Genomic DNA, 13,274 nt, shown 5'->3' on the forward strand with positions numbered 1-13,274 from the left:
TAACAATTAAAGTAACAGGAAATAATGCAAAGTTAATGTGAAGGAAATGGAACAAAACTTGAAAAAGAAGAAAGGTATGCAATGTTGTTTTGGTAGAATCTTATCACTATAGCAATGTCAAAATAAAGCCTTATGTATTTTAAGACCACTGTTACTAACAACTTTTGTTATTAACAGATGAAATTGATAAGGGAAAGTCTTCTTTCATTTTCTTTTCATAACTTCATTCTCCACCCCGCCTTTAATATTACCTGGCCTTGTCTCATGAGTTTCAGTAAATATGGGGATATGTACGCTTCGCACTGGCCAAAGCCAGGTCACAAGTTAAGTGAGGCCTTATCTTTGGTGGTCCAAGTCAAGCCCACCTTTGGGTTGCCTGGCCATGGCAAGAGAGAGCTCCCCAGATTTGCCGTGTGCTGCTTCTCATGACCTGCCACAGGCAGCTTGAGTCCTCCTTTATCACACACACACACACACACGCACACACTCAGGAACGCTCATTTCCATTTCCACAGTACGCCATCTGGACTCTCCTAGATTTTATTAACCTTGTTGATAAAATAATTCCTACACAGTAAAGGTTTCCTTCTCACTAGGATCATAGTTAAAATGGCAATTTCTATTATCTTCAAGATGGCGCCTGTGTATTCTTGGGCTATATACTTTTTGACATCATTTTTTAAAAAATGCCACTGCTAATTATTATTATTATTATTTTTTGTAGAGACGGAGTCTCGCTTTGTTGCCCAGGCTGGAGTGCAGTGGCGCGATCTCAGCTCACTGCAACCTCTGCCTCCTGGGTTCAAGCAATTCTCCTGCCTCAGCCTCCTGAGTAGCTGGGACTACAGGTGCACGCCACCACGCCCAGCTAATTTCTTTTCTATTTTAGTAGAGAAGGGGTTTCACCATGTTGCCCACGCTGGTCTCGAATTCCTGAGCTCAGGCAATCCGCCTGCCTTGGCCTCCCAAAGTGCTAGGATTACAGGCGTGAGCCACTACGCCTGGCTGCCACTGCTAATTATTATTGTCAAAGGAATCTGTATATAATAAGTGAGTCAGGTAATTTTTTTTTGTGCGTGTGTGTAAGGGGGAGCAGCTGCTGTTGCTACTAAAACCTTAATTCATAACACTTATGTTGTGGGGTGGGTGTGGGGCAGGCAGTCAAGTTCATCAGAAGGAATTTTCCATTCCACACTGACCACACCTCCGTAAAGGCTGTTTCCTAATTATTCCTAGAAGCAGCTAGGATCTGTCTTAGCAGAAGACACTACGTCTGATTTTTAGTTGTCTCTCCTTTTATCTTCTTTCTTCAGAGCCTAGCACATGCTAGAAACTCAATAAATGCCAAAGAAGCAAATGGAATGTTCCTTTTACCAACCTATATCCTGAAACCCAGAGAGCAGGGAAAAGCTGTTTAAAAACTGTCTAGAATGAAAATGCCACCAAGTAGGAGCAGTCCATTGGCACAATACAGGGGGCTGTAGCTTTGGGCAATCATTTTTTAAGGTCTTTATCTTTCAGCATGCACAGGTTCCACAGCTGTTTGTATTGTTAAATACTCGCTCCACTCCACTTTTTTCCTCCTTGAAGAAATCAAAACATTTTTGGTGGAGAGGTCTAAAAATTATTGTGAGCCCTAGGCACTGTCTCCTGTACCTTACTAAGTCAGTTCTGGTTTGTGCCTGGGGGAACTGGTTGGTAATGTTTTGATCATCACCCCAGGTAAGAATTACACTGTACATCAGAAGTAGAAAACTGAAATGCCTGCAAGCAGGCTGGGTATGGGGAATTTGTCCACCGTGTATGATGAGTGGGTGGCTAAACTGGTGTGCATAGCCCCCTTCCCTAGAAGTCGCTGCAGGCCACTTCACCTAGGGTGGCACTAGGGATTGTCCCCTAGTGTTGCCAGACTTCCCCATTTTTCAAGAAAGGCTAGAAACCCTGAGTTTTATGTTTTAAAACTCTGTTTTAAAATGCTAGCTCAAATTTCAAAGAAAAATTCTCCCTGAATGAACCAAACAAAACATCTCAGTATTGTATATGGCACTACTTTGTAATTTCTCTTGAACGTATGTGCTGCAGGGAGAAGCCTTAAAAACAAATGGCAGGTGTGGGCACCAGAGAATCAACACATCAGGAAGAGAAAAATGGCATGGTTTTAGTGTAATTGTAAAAAGGTAATACTAGTTGCAGTAAATTGCATGATTCATACTGTTTATGTGTAGTCCCTTAGCACTAATCTAATTATTCAGATTCCATAAAATTCCATTTGGATTATTTTCATGCTATTTCACTTTCCTGAATTTGTAATTTGAGTAATAGGGCCAGAATTTCATGCGTCAAGAACTCTTACTCATAATTGTCATGTTCAATTTTTTTTTTTTTTTTTCCTGATACAGGGTCACTCTGTTGTCCAGACTGGAGTGCAATGGCAAGATTCCCAGTGCTCTGGTGGTCCTCCCACCTCAGCCTCCTATCTGGGACTACAGATGCATGCCACCACATCTGGCTGATTTTTAAATATTTTTTTGTAGAAATAAGGTTTTGCCATGTTGCCCAGGCTGGTTTCGAACTCATGGGCTCAAGCCATCTGCCTGCCTTGATCTGCCCGCATTGGCCTCCCAAAGTGCTAGGATTACAGGCCTGAGCCACTGTACCTGGCAATGATTTTGAATTTTTAAAAGCGTACTTAACCCTTAATAAAGGCCCGTATTATTTCTAGTCACATCACATTTGTCTGACTTGCTTTGGGGCTTACAATATAAAAAAGAAGAGAGGAAAGAAGTCTGCATTCTTTTGTTTTTGACTCTTTAGGAGTATTTAGTAAAAATTATTTTAAAAATAAGTAGGACTTTGGGGATTTGACTGAAAAGCTGCACATATTCACTTTCTAGTGACAAAATCAGCCTGTGGCATTGTTAGAACACCACAAGGCATACCCAGTCCCACTTCTCCTCTTCATTTCAGCTGATGATTTCACTTTCTAATCCTATACTGTAAACAGTTAAGATCTAGCCCGGGCGCGGTGGCTCACGCCTGTAATCCCAGCACTTTGGGAGGCGAAGGTGGGTGGATCACGAGGTCAGGAGATCGAGACCATCCTGATTAACATGGTGAAACCCCGTCTCTACTGAAAATACAAAAAATTACCCGGGCGTGGTGGCAGGCGCCTATAGTCCCAGCTACTTGGGAGGCTGTGGCAGGAGAATGGTGTGAACCCAGGAGGCGGAACTTGCAGTGAGCCCAGATCGCGCCACTGCACTCCAGCCTAGGTGACAGAGTGAGACATCTCAAAACAAACAAACAAACAAACAAAACAAAAAACCCTGTTAAGATCTAGCGTGCTGAGCTCTTCAAAGTGGTAAAGTATAGGTTCCTTGGAAACAGAAGGGTCTCTGATTTAGGATTGGTGGGGAGGGAGGACTGTAAGCCTTCCTGGAGGAAGGGACATCTTCACCCAGAGTAGAATTGGATTAGACTTCAATGAGAGGGCAGGGCAAGGTTGAGGGAAGAGGCCCAGAACTGAAAAAGTATGACAGAATCCAGCAGTAGAAGTAAATTTAATTGGGTTGGAGGGTGCAAGTCATTCTAATTTCATGTGCAGCACTTGTCACTTTCAGATCATTTCTTGTTTACTGTCTGTTCTTCTACCCTCATACCCTCACACAGAATAGGAGGCCTGGCCTGCTGATTCCTTGGTGGCTGGCATATATGTCTGTTAATCTTTCCTGAGGCCCAGCCGCATGTCAGATCCTGTTCTAAGTGCTTCCCTCGCTCCCCACCTCCGCCACTCAACAAAATTCTACTTCTTCAGAGCTGGTTCAAATGCTTTCTTCTCTATGACCACCCCCCTGCCCCGCCCCGTCTCTTTTCCTCACTCCTGCTCTCAGAATTAATTACTTCATTCAGAGGTCCCTCAGCTATTGATCCTTCCTTGCAGCATCAATTTAATTATGCATAGTGTTAGTTTCCGGTTTCCTTGTCTCCTCCATTTCTCATTAAGTTTTAAATCATATGAAGACAGTGCATGTTTATCCGTCTCTGTAAGCCCTACAACACTTTGGGCAGGCTTTTACACACAAAACGGGGCTCAAAAATATTTTGAATAAATGAATTAGGGAGAGGTCCACAAACGCCCTCCACTCCCACCCCAGTCCTCAGAGCAGTACTTTAAAATAAAAATCTGACCATTTCAACCTTGTTAAAGGCCGATCTTCATTCTGAGAACAGAATTCTAACTCCTAAGCACGACGGTGACCTCAAGGGCTCTGTGTGAACCTGCACCAGCACCCCTGTCCAACCACGTCCCTCCCCACACCTGGTCTAATAAAACGACTGCTTTAGGTGACCTGCACGATCGGCTGTACTGATTCATGCCACAGGCTTTTACCTCAACTACTCCCTCTGTCTGGAATGTCCTTTCTTTCCTTGCCTGGCCTGATTCAGGCATGGCCTTCTCAAGCAAGCTTTCCGTCTTTGAATCTAGGCCTTGATTAAGAACTTTCAAAAAAAGTACTAAGTACAGAAAAGTTTAATATGGTGCTCCCCCATTTATGTGATTAAAAATGAAAACGATAGTAAAGCGTAAAATGTAATCTTTAAAATGTCACACAACTTTACATGCACGCTAGATTTAGAATACCGGCTGTATTTACGATTTTCTCTTATTGACTGCCTCCACGCGCACCCACTCTGCAGACGCCCTAAAGAGTGTCTATCGGATCACCCTCAGGTTGGGTCAAACGCTCCTCTTCTCGGCTTTTCGGGAGCAACCCTATCTCAACATTCACCATCTTAAGATGAGCAGACTGCAAGTTTGCCTCTCCCACCAGCATGGGAGCTGCCGAAGCGGCGAGAACAGCGTTTCCGTCCATCGAGCGCCAAGTCACCAGTCAGCTCCAGTCCTATTTTGAATTGAAGTAAAAGCTCCTCCCTAGATGGCCAGTGCACGTCTTTAAAAAGCGGCTCCTTTCCCACAAAGGAAATACGACTGGTTCGCATCTATGAAGGGTTGGCGTTGGGATAAGAGAGTTAAATATCAGCGGGCCCTGGACAAGGAGATTCTCTGAATTCCCGGACCCAATAACGCGACCAACCACCGTGACTCCCAGGAAAACTAGCGGGGTGAGCACTGCTGAGGAAATTACTGACACCGGAAGTCACGTGAGCGGCTGCCCCTAAGGTCGCTATCTCGACAGTCGACTTTTCAGCCTTGCAGGCACCTCTGGCGGGCTTCACTGAGATCCGCTCTTTCGGTGCTCGACTCGCCCGTGCTGCTGCCGCCGCCGAAGGAGGGGCAAAGCTCAAGATGGCGGACAAAACGCCAGGCGGATCTCAGAAGGCCAGTTCAAAGGTAATTTCTGACAAAATTTCGTAAGTCAGCGGATCTACCACTGTCGTCTGGGGCCCACAGACGCTTCTGGCCTGTGAGAGGCGATTGGGATTGGGGTCTGCGTTCTAGTCGCGACGGTAGGCCCGGGCTCCGCCGCACCGTGGTGCGCAGGTTGAGAGGCCTGGTATCTCCCCATAGTCCCAGCCGGGATTCAGCTCGAGACTGGCGTGCCCAGGGGGTGGAGGCGTGAATGCTTCGGCCCGCGCTTGGCATTGGAGTGAAATCAGGAATTCAGATTGAGGTCCGAAGCCGTGAAAACGCTCTCCTGTATCTCAGCTTCCTGCGCCGTGAGGCCGCCAGACAGCGCCTGGGAGAGAGGCGGGAATCGCTTCCCGGTGCTTAAGTGTCTGCTGCTTTTTTCTCGGTTTTGGATCTCACTAACTTCCGGCCTCCCTCAGTTTCCCTCCAAGGAATGAATAACCTCTAGGGTCGCCAGCTGTGAGGGGAGGACCACTAGGGCAAAGACGCGGAGTGGGAAATGCAGAGGCGGGAGCAGCTCTCCTTTGCAGTGCTGCATAGCCAAGGTTAATGTACGCTCTACACGTGGTCTTTACCTTAAGGGGAAGTAAAAAGCACTTTTGAGGGTAGAGGACTCGCGGTCTCATTCTTCATGTTGAAGAAACAGTGAAAAGAGAAGCTCCGTAGACTTGTAAGCTACATACGATTAGTAAATTGCATTTGTGTTTACAGGGAACCCTGGGCACGTATTGTGAAACCAGTGAGCTGTGGTAGTAGTTAAGCATTAGTACGGTTGGGTTCTTAGTTGCCATCTTGGGCGGGACATTTAATCGTTTTTTGCTTTGGGTTTCTGGTCTCGAATATACTAAAAGTAATTGGTACTGCCACGAGGTAGTTAAACTTTCCGATGCTCATGCAAGAAGGTGTATAACACTTTCAGGTGCTAGGGACTGTTACATCTTAAAGAGTGTGTGACTATAAATCGGCTGTTAAATTTACGGTAGGAGAGAAGCTTTCGTTTACAGTTCTGAGAAACATCACAACTCGTTTTCTACTTGCTTTCTCTAATCCGACTATTGATGCTATTTGGTGAATGATGTACACCAAAATAATTAGTTCATAATTAATAATGGTCCTAACAGACATCCTTTAGTTACATAGAAACTTTGATAAGGGGCCAGTTTCGGTTGCTTTACAAGGTATTGTGTCAGTTTTTTTTTTCCCTCCTCAGTACATTTTCTAGTCTCCCTCTCTTTGGGGGCGAGCTCTACCAACTCTTCTCAACAGATTTCTGACAAGAACGTACCGTTAGGGAGCTATTACTAAAGCTAGCTACGTTCATAACAAGTCGTGCGTAAGCCTCACAATTTTTGTTTCTTCTCAAAGTAATATTTTAAGTATTTCCTACTTGAGATCTTGGATACATTGAAAACATTTCAATGTCTGTTCAGGCTTCCTTCTAAAATAGTGCTTCTCATGATTGTTAATGTATGGCTGTTCTCTATATATAAATTACTGGATTATCCAGTAATCTTTTCTGTTTATATTGCCTTAGATTATAATCTCTTGATGCTGTTAACAGATTTGTTACTGGTGTCTGTGAAAGGAATCAGAATATCTTAACTAATTTGGAGGCTGCATAATGTAGTGGGAAGATTATGAATTTTGTTAACAAGAGATTTGGGTTCAAATCCTGAGTTGGTAATTAATTATATTTACGATAATATTAAGGCAGATTGCTTAAACTCTGGAGCCTCAATTCCCTCATTTGTAATGTAGATATAATTCTTTTATTACAAGGTTGATATAAGGATCAAATGAGATAATGTCTATAAAGTACATAATAAATCTTAGTTTCTTTCCCCTCTCCTTTTTTGTTTTTAGAAGAAATAAAAAGTTCTTAGCTTTCAAAATGTCAGGATAAATTTTAATCCTGTGATTTGGAATCCAAGTCATCAGCTATCATAATGACTGCCCAGATAGCTGCTTTTTATTTCTTTTATTTCTTTCTTTCTTTTCTTTTTTTTTTTTTTTTTTTTTTTTTGTTGTTGTTGTGAGAGAGTCTCGCTCTGTCGCCGAGGCTGGAGTGCTGGAGTGCTGGAGTGCAGTGGCACAATCTCGGTTCATTGCAACCTCCGCCTCCCGGGTTCAAGTGATTCTCCTGCCTCAGCCTCCCGAGTAGCTGGGACTACAGGCGCCCACCAGTACGCCCGGCTAATTTTTTGTATTTTAGTAGAGACGGGGTTTCACCATGTTGGCCAGGATGGTCTCGGTCTCTTGACCTCGTGATCCACCCGCCTCAGCCTCCCAAAGTGATGGGATTACAGGCGTGAGCCACCGTGCCCCGCCCTGCTTCCCTGCTTTTTATTTCTAACACATAATTTATTAGAGAAATCGTAAGATCGTTTTGGCTAATACTACAGTATTTGGAATTTCTAGCCTTTGATATCTGGTTTGATTTCCTTTCCTCTGGAAAGAACAGATGAGTGGCTTACATTTTACAATACAAATAGAGTGAACAAATACTTCTGTTTCATGGTTCGTCGTTTTCTTTGGTAGTTACATTCCCATTAATATGGATAGGGATGCTTATTATATTTCTAGACGTTGGGAAAATGTTAATTATAAAATGTACAATATGGCAAAATTATTAACATTTCTTAATTATAAAAAGATTAAATTAGATAACACCTCTACAGGTCTTCTAGTTGGTTTCTTTTCTTTTTTTTTTGAGAGGGAGTCTTGCCTTGTCGCCCAGGCTGGAGTGCAGTGGTGCAATCTCAGCTCACTGCAACCTCTGCCTCCTGGGTTCAAGCAATTCTTCTGCCTCAGCCTCCCGAGTAGCTGGGACTACAGGCGCCTGGACAATTTTTGTATTTTTAGTAGAGATGGAGTTTCATCTGTTGGCCAGGCTGGTCTGAAACTCTTGACCTTGTGATCCCCCCGCCTCGGCCTCCCAAAGTGCAGGGATTACAGGCGTGAGCCACTGTGCCTGGCTTCTAGTTTTAAAATGATACTTTATGTATGCGTACTTGAATGACTTACCTTTATTCATAATTGTCCCTAATGAAGAGACCCCTTTGCACTTTAATTTTCTGTGTAATTTTGTTGTGCTTTGCATTTTAGAGCCTGGCAGATGTAGACATTTAACAAATGTTCTAGAAATGAGCTACAATTTTCCTGTGCATTTGTTTGTTTATCACTAGTCTAAAATATTGCTTGGTTGGGGAGGGGTGTTGATGTTATGTGTAGTAGCTTTCATTTTGAGAGGAGAGAGAGCGAGCCTGTAATTGTTTACTTATAAAATTGTTAAGCATATTTCCTTAGAATTTAATGTATAAAAAATTACTATTTTTGACTGTCAGTTGTTTGCTTACTCAGCAAAATTAGGATATGAAGAAAACGTAGTATTTTCTTTCCTGCTGCAATCTCCTGTGCTGGTAATATTGCTAATGTAATGGAATTGTGTGCCCTGCTATTTCACTCTGTGACTATGGCTTTTTTTTTTTTTTTTGGCCATATTGCCAAAAATTGAGTTAGGTGAATGGATAAAACAGAAAATACTACAGGCTTCCTTGGACATCCAGTGCTGAATCGCTTTGGGAACTGTTTTGATTGACTGCCTTTGCTGATTAACAAAAAGTATCACTTTTAAGAAATAAGTAAAATGAGGACCTGTTCAAGGCTTATGAACCTTAGGTATTTATTACTGCCAGTTTTCGTTTCTTGTGGTACCTGAAAGTTTATGAAAAAAGTCCAAACAAAATACAAACCTTGAAAATTAGGCTTTTAAACAGTTTGCCAATTTTAAACTGAATCTTTATTATGGTTTATGGATGTAACCTTGTCTTAAAATGTAAGGTAGTTTTTTTTGGTAGAAGGTTTTGTTTTGGTCTGGAAGGTAGAACTGAACTTCCTTCCATTTTCTCGATTGATACTTTTTTCGAAACTTGAACCTGCAGCACTGGTGCTAGAATATGCCTGTTGGTATGGTTTTAAAAATAATTCCTATCTTTCTGGATTGAATTGTTTTCTGAAAGTCCAGTTTTTATTTTCACTTTTTGTTTTTTATTTCTGAAGCTTTGTTTTCCTTGGAAAGTAAACCTAAGAAAGATACCCATTTGCCTTACTGGGTATCATTGAGAGAAGAGCTCATTTAGTATGCAAGTTGGAGGTATCTACCCCTCTACCCTCCACCCTTTTTTACAAGGAGCCATCATTTTTGGAATAAAAAGAAAAACTTGCTACAAGATATTAAAATCAAAAATAGTAATATTACAAACTATTTGCCTCATTCTAGTATAGGTAGTTTTAACATTTTATTGCACATCAGCTGTGAGCTGGATATTTTGCTGAAATAACGTTTTTGAAAGCAAGATACATTTGTCAGTAGCACTTGAGGCTAACGGTAATGTTAGACATCTATTCCTTAAGTTTTTTCACAAGGCCCTTCCTCAGTTTAGATAAACTATAGGTTATTCAGAGTGTACTTACAACTTTTCATATAGTATTGGTAGTGTTTTGAATAATTTAAAAAATCATCTTAGGTTTGTTATTTAACTTTATTTATATAGTGCTTGTATTAATGATTTTGTGAATTTTTTTTAAAGATGGATACCTTGATTTGGCTTGGGTAGTGTGGTATTAAGCTAGGTAGCTGTTGTTAATGAGTGGACAGCATAATATGTTGATAGTGTGGAGTGTAATTTTGTTTGGTGGTAGATACTTGTTCTGACAAGTCAAGTATATTGAGACTCTGTCGCTTGCCAGATCTTGTGCTTGATGTTGAGTTAGAAAATGTTAAATAAGAATGTACCCATTTTTAGCGGCCAGGCACAGTGCCTCCCGCCTGTAATCCCAGCACTTTGGGAGGCCAAGGCGGGTGGATCACCTGAGGTCTTGAGTTCAAGACCAGCCTGACCAACATGGAGAAACCCCATCTCTGCTGAAAATACAAAATTAGCTGGGCATGGTGGCACATGCTACTCGGGAGGCTGAGGCAGGAGAATCGCTTGAACCTGGGAGGCGGAGGTTGCAGAGAGCCGAAATCACGCCATTGCACTCCAGCCTGGGCAAAAAGAGTGAAACTCCGTCTCAAAAAAAAGAATGTACCCATTTTTGAGGAGCATGCTGTGTAGTAGAAGAGAGTCAGCACAGTACGATTAAGGTGTTGTTATGCTTCGTATAGGAGAGATGGTTAAACTTGTGGAGATGAAAGTTGCTTCTCTTAGAGGGTGAGAGGAGAAACGTGGGAGATAAGGAGACAGATGCAAGAATGGAGAGCTCACTAGGCGGAATGGTAGTGTTGGAGGAATGTTGCTGCGGATAGCTTGCTAATTTGGAAACTCAGATGTGGGGCTTTCACTTGAAGTAAAATTGGAGCAGCCAGAAGAAAATTAGTTTTGTTCTCAGCCAGCAAGCTATAGGGCAATAGGTAGTGTAGTTGGCTTCACTTTTATCCCTTTAGCAGCCATCAGAATGATCTTTTTTCCTTTTGGATTTTCTTGCTGTCCCTCCCCACATTTGTACTGTCTGCTTCTCTGCCCTAAAATAAATTTCTCTTGTGTATCCTACTTTATTGTGTCAAACTTCCCTTAGTCTGCCTTTTCACTTCTTCCTTTTGTGTTTTTTTCTTTTCTTTTCTTTTTTTTTTTCTCCCAGAGACGGGTTCTTGCTATGTTGCCCAGGCTGGTCTTGAACTCCTGGCCTCGAGCAGTCGTCCCACCTCAGCCTCCCTAGTAGCTGAGATTACAGGCATGAGCCACTCCCTCCAGCAGCTTTTGGGTCCTTTCAAGAGATTTTTTTTTTTTTTTTGAGACGGAGTCTCGCTCTGTCGCCCAGGCCTACAGTAGCGCCATCTCGGCTCACTGCAAGCTCCGCCTCCCGGGTTCACACCATTCTCCTGCCTCAGCCTCCCGAGTAGCGGGGACTACAGGTGCCCGCCACCACGCCCGGCCAATTTTTTGTATTTTTAGTAGAGACAGGGTTTCGCTGTGTTAGCCAGGATGGTCTTGATCCTTGATCTCCTGACTTCGTGATCCGCCTGCCTTGGCCTCCCAAAGTGCTGAGATTACAGGCGTGAGCCACCGTGCCCGGCCGACCTCAAGAGATCTTTAGGCATCATTGGTTTGTGTTCTTCAGTTAAAAATAAGCCAAACTCAAGACAAATAATACAGTTCAGTTCCACGTTAGGAAGAGGGAGAAGCTCAGCTTCTGAAGTACTGCTATATTTACTGTTTACCTTGACTGTTGTCTTTAGAAGTTGATTATTTTAAAAATTGTGTTAACTACTGTTTAAACTGTTCGTAAGCCTTAAAAAGTTCCGTGCTGAATGCTATGTAGCTGTAGGTATGTATCAGTGGAAAATGTCTGGTTTGCAGTAAATGTGATTAGTGACATCTTAAGCTAACTGAAATCAGCTGGTGCATTGTGCTACACCGGTGCATTGTGCTACACCATGCTGTTACTGCTCTGCAAATTTATCAAATTGTGTAATTTTGAAAGCTGACAAAATTGTTACTTTTGAACTGATTATTTTTGTATTAGAGATTAATTTGGTGAATGGTTATGCAAGTGAGATCCTTGAAGATTATAGAGCTTCATCTTTCGATGACTTGGAGTCAGGGAAGAGTTAACTATATGGAAATAGGCAGAATGTCTAGGTTCTTGTATCTTTTGTTTTTAAATCCTAGAAATGATGATTTGGATGTGGTGGCATCAAAGACTAAAGAAAGGGTAGTGCTTTCTTAGTTATTCTTTTGGATGCTTATTCTTTCTGGGTGAACTTTAGAATTGTTTTGGCAATTCTCTTGCCCCCTTGCAAATATTTCCCTTTGGAATTTAGAGCTGTTGAATGAAATTGTATTAAATATGTAAAGAAATTTAGGTGTCATTGACATTATCTTAATATTGAATTTTCCCATCCAGTAATATGAATCTTTTGAAAAGGTGGCTTGAGTAACTGGATTTTTCCCGAAGTTTTTGTTTTCTTCACAAGGGTTATATACATTTCTTAAATTGGTTTCTAGATGTTTTTATATTTTTTGTTGCTTTTATGATTAGGATGTTTTTGTTGCTTAGCAAGTTAATACTGGTGTATTGGAAGACAGTTGACTTTTTTTTGTTATTGTTTGTTTTTGACATGGAGTCTCTGTCGCCTAGGCTGTAGTGCAGTGGCGCGATCTCAGCTCACTGCAAGCTCTGCCTCCCGGGTTTACACCGTTCTCCTGCCTCAGCGAGTGGCTGGGACTACAGGCGCCCGGCTAATTTTTGTATTTTTAGTAGAGACGGGGTTTCACCAGGTTTGGCCAGGATGGTCTCCATCTCTTGATCCACCCGCCTCGACCTCCCAAAGTGCTCGGATTACAAGCATGAGCCACTGCACCTGGCCCAGGCAGTTGATTTTTTTCAGTCCCTTCAGCCTCTTGCCTGAACTTGTTTTTCTTTTGTAAGAGTAGTTATTTATTCTTTTGGATTTTTAAATTTCTAGATATTTGTAAATTGATGCATTTCAAGGTATGTTTCAGAGTGTGTTTCATAGTTAATAAATACTAAAAATTTTCTTCTTTTATACCACCTTGACATTTAAGAAAGATTAGCTGCTAGAAGAAAATGAAGGTGGACACAAAAGTTGGGGACAGAAAAACCATGGACAGAAAGAGTGAGATGGGGCCGGGTGCGGTCGCTCATGTCTGTAATCCTAGCACTTTCAGAGGCTGAGGCGGGCAGATCACCTGAGGTCGGGAGTTCAAGACCAGCCTGGCCAACGTGGTAAAACTCCGTCTCTACTAAAAATACAAAAATTAGCCAGGCATGGTGGTGCGTGCCTGTACTCCCAGCTACCCAGGAGGCTGAGGGAGGAGAATTACTGGAACCCGGGAGGGAGAGGCTGCAGTGAGCTGAGGTCGCGCCACTGTACTCCAGC

General features: G+C 42.5%; 1 protein-coding gene across 4 annotated transcripts in view; it reads left to right on the forward strand.

The window, feature by feature from the left end:
* The first annotated feature begins 5,199 nt into the window (after positions 1-5,199).
* U2SURP (U2 snRNP associated SURP domain containing) overlaps positions 5,200-13,274 on the forward strand; it is a 53,724-nt gene continuing 45,649 nt past the window's right edge. For 2 of the 4 annotated variants that reach the window (XM_063721645.1, XM_063721646.1), the window contains exon 1: positions 5,258-5,353. In XM_063721645.1, coding sequence (XP_063577715.1) covers positions 5,309-5,353 — 45 coding nt within the window. In that variant the 5' untranslated portion in view covers positions 5,258-5,308. 4 annotated transcript variants of the gene reach the window in all.

This window comes from Pongo abelii, chromosome 2, assembly GCF_028885655.2.
Source record: "Pongo abelii isolate AG06213 chromosome 2, NHGRI_mPonAbe1-v2.0_pri, whole genome shotgun sequence".
Lineage (NCBI taxonomy): Eukaryota > Metazoa > Chordata > Mammalia > Primates > Hominidae > Pongo > Pongo abelii.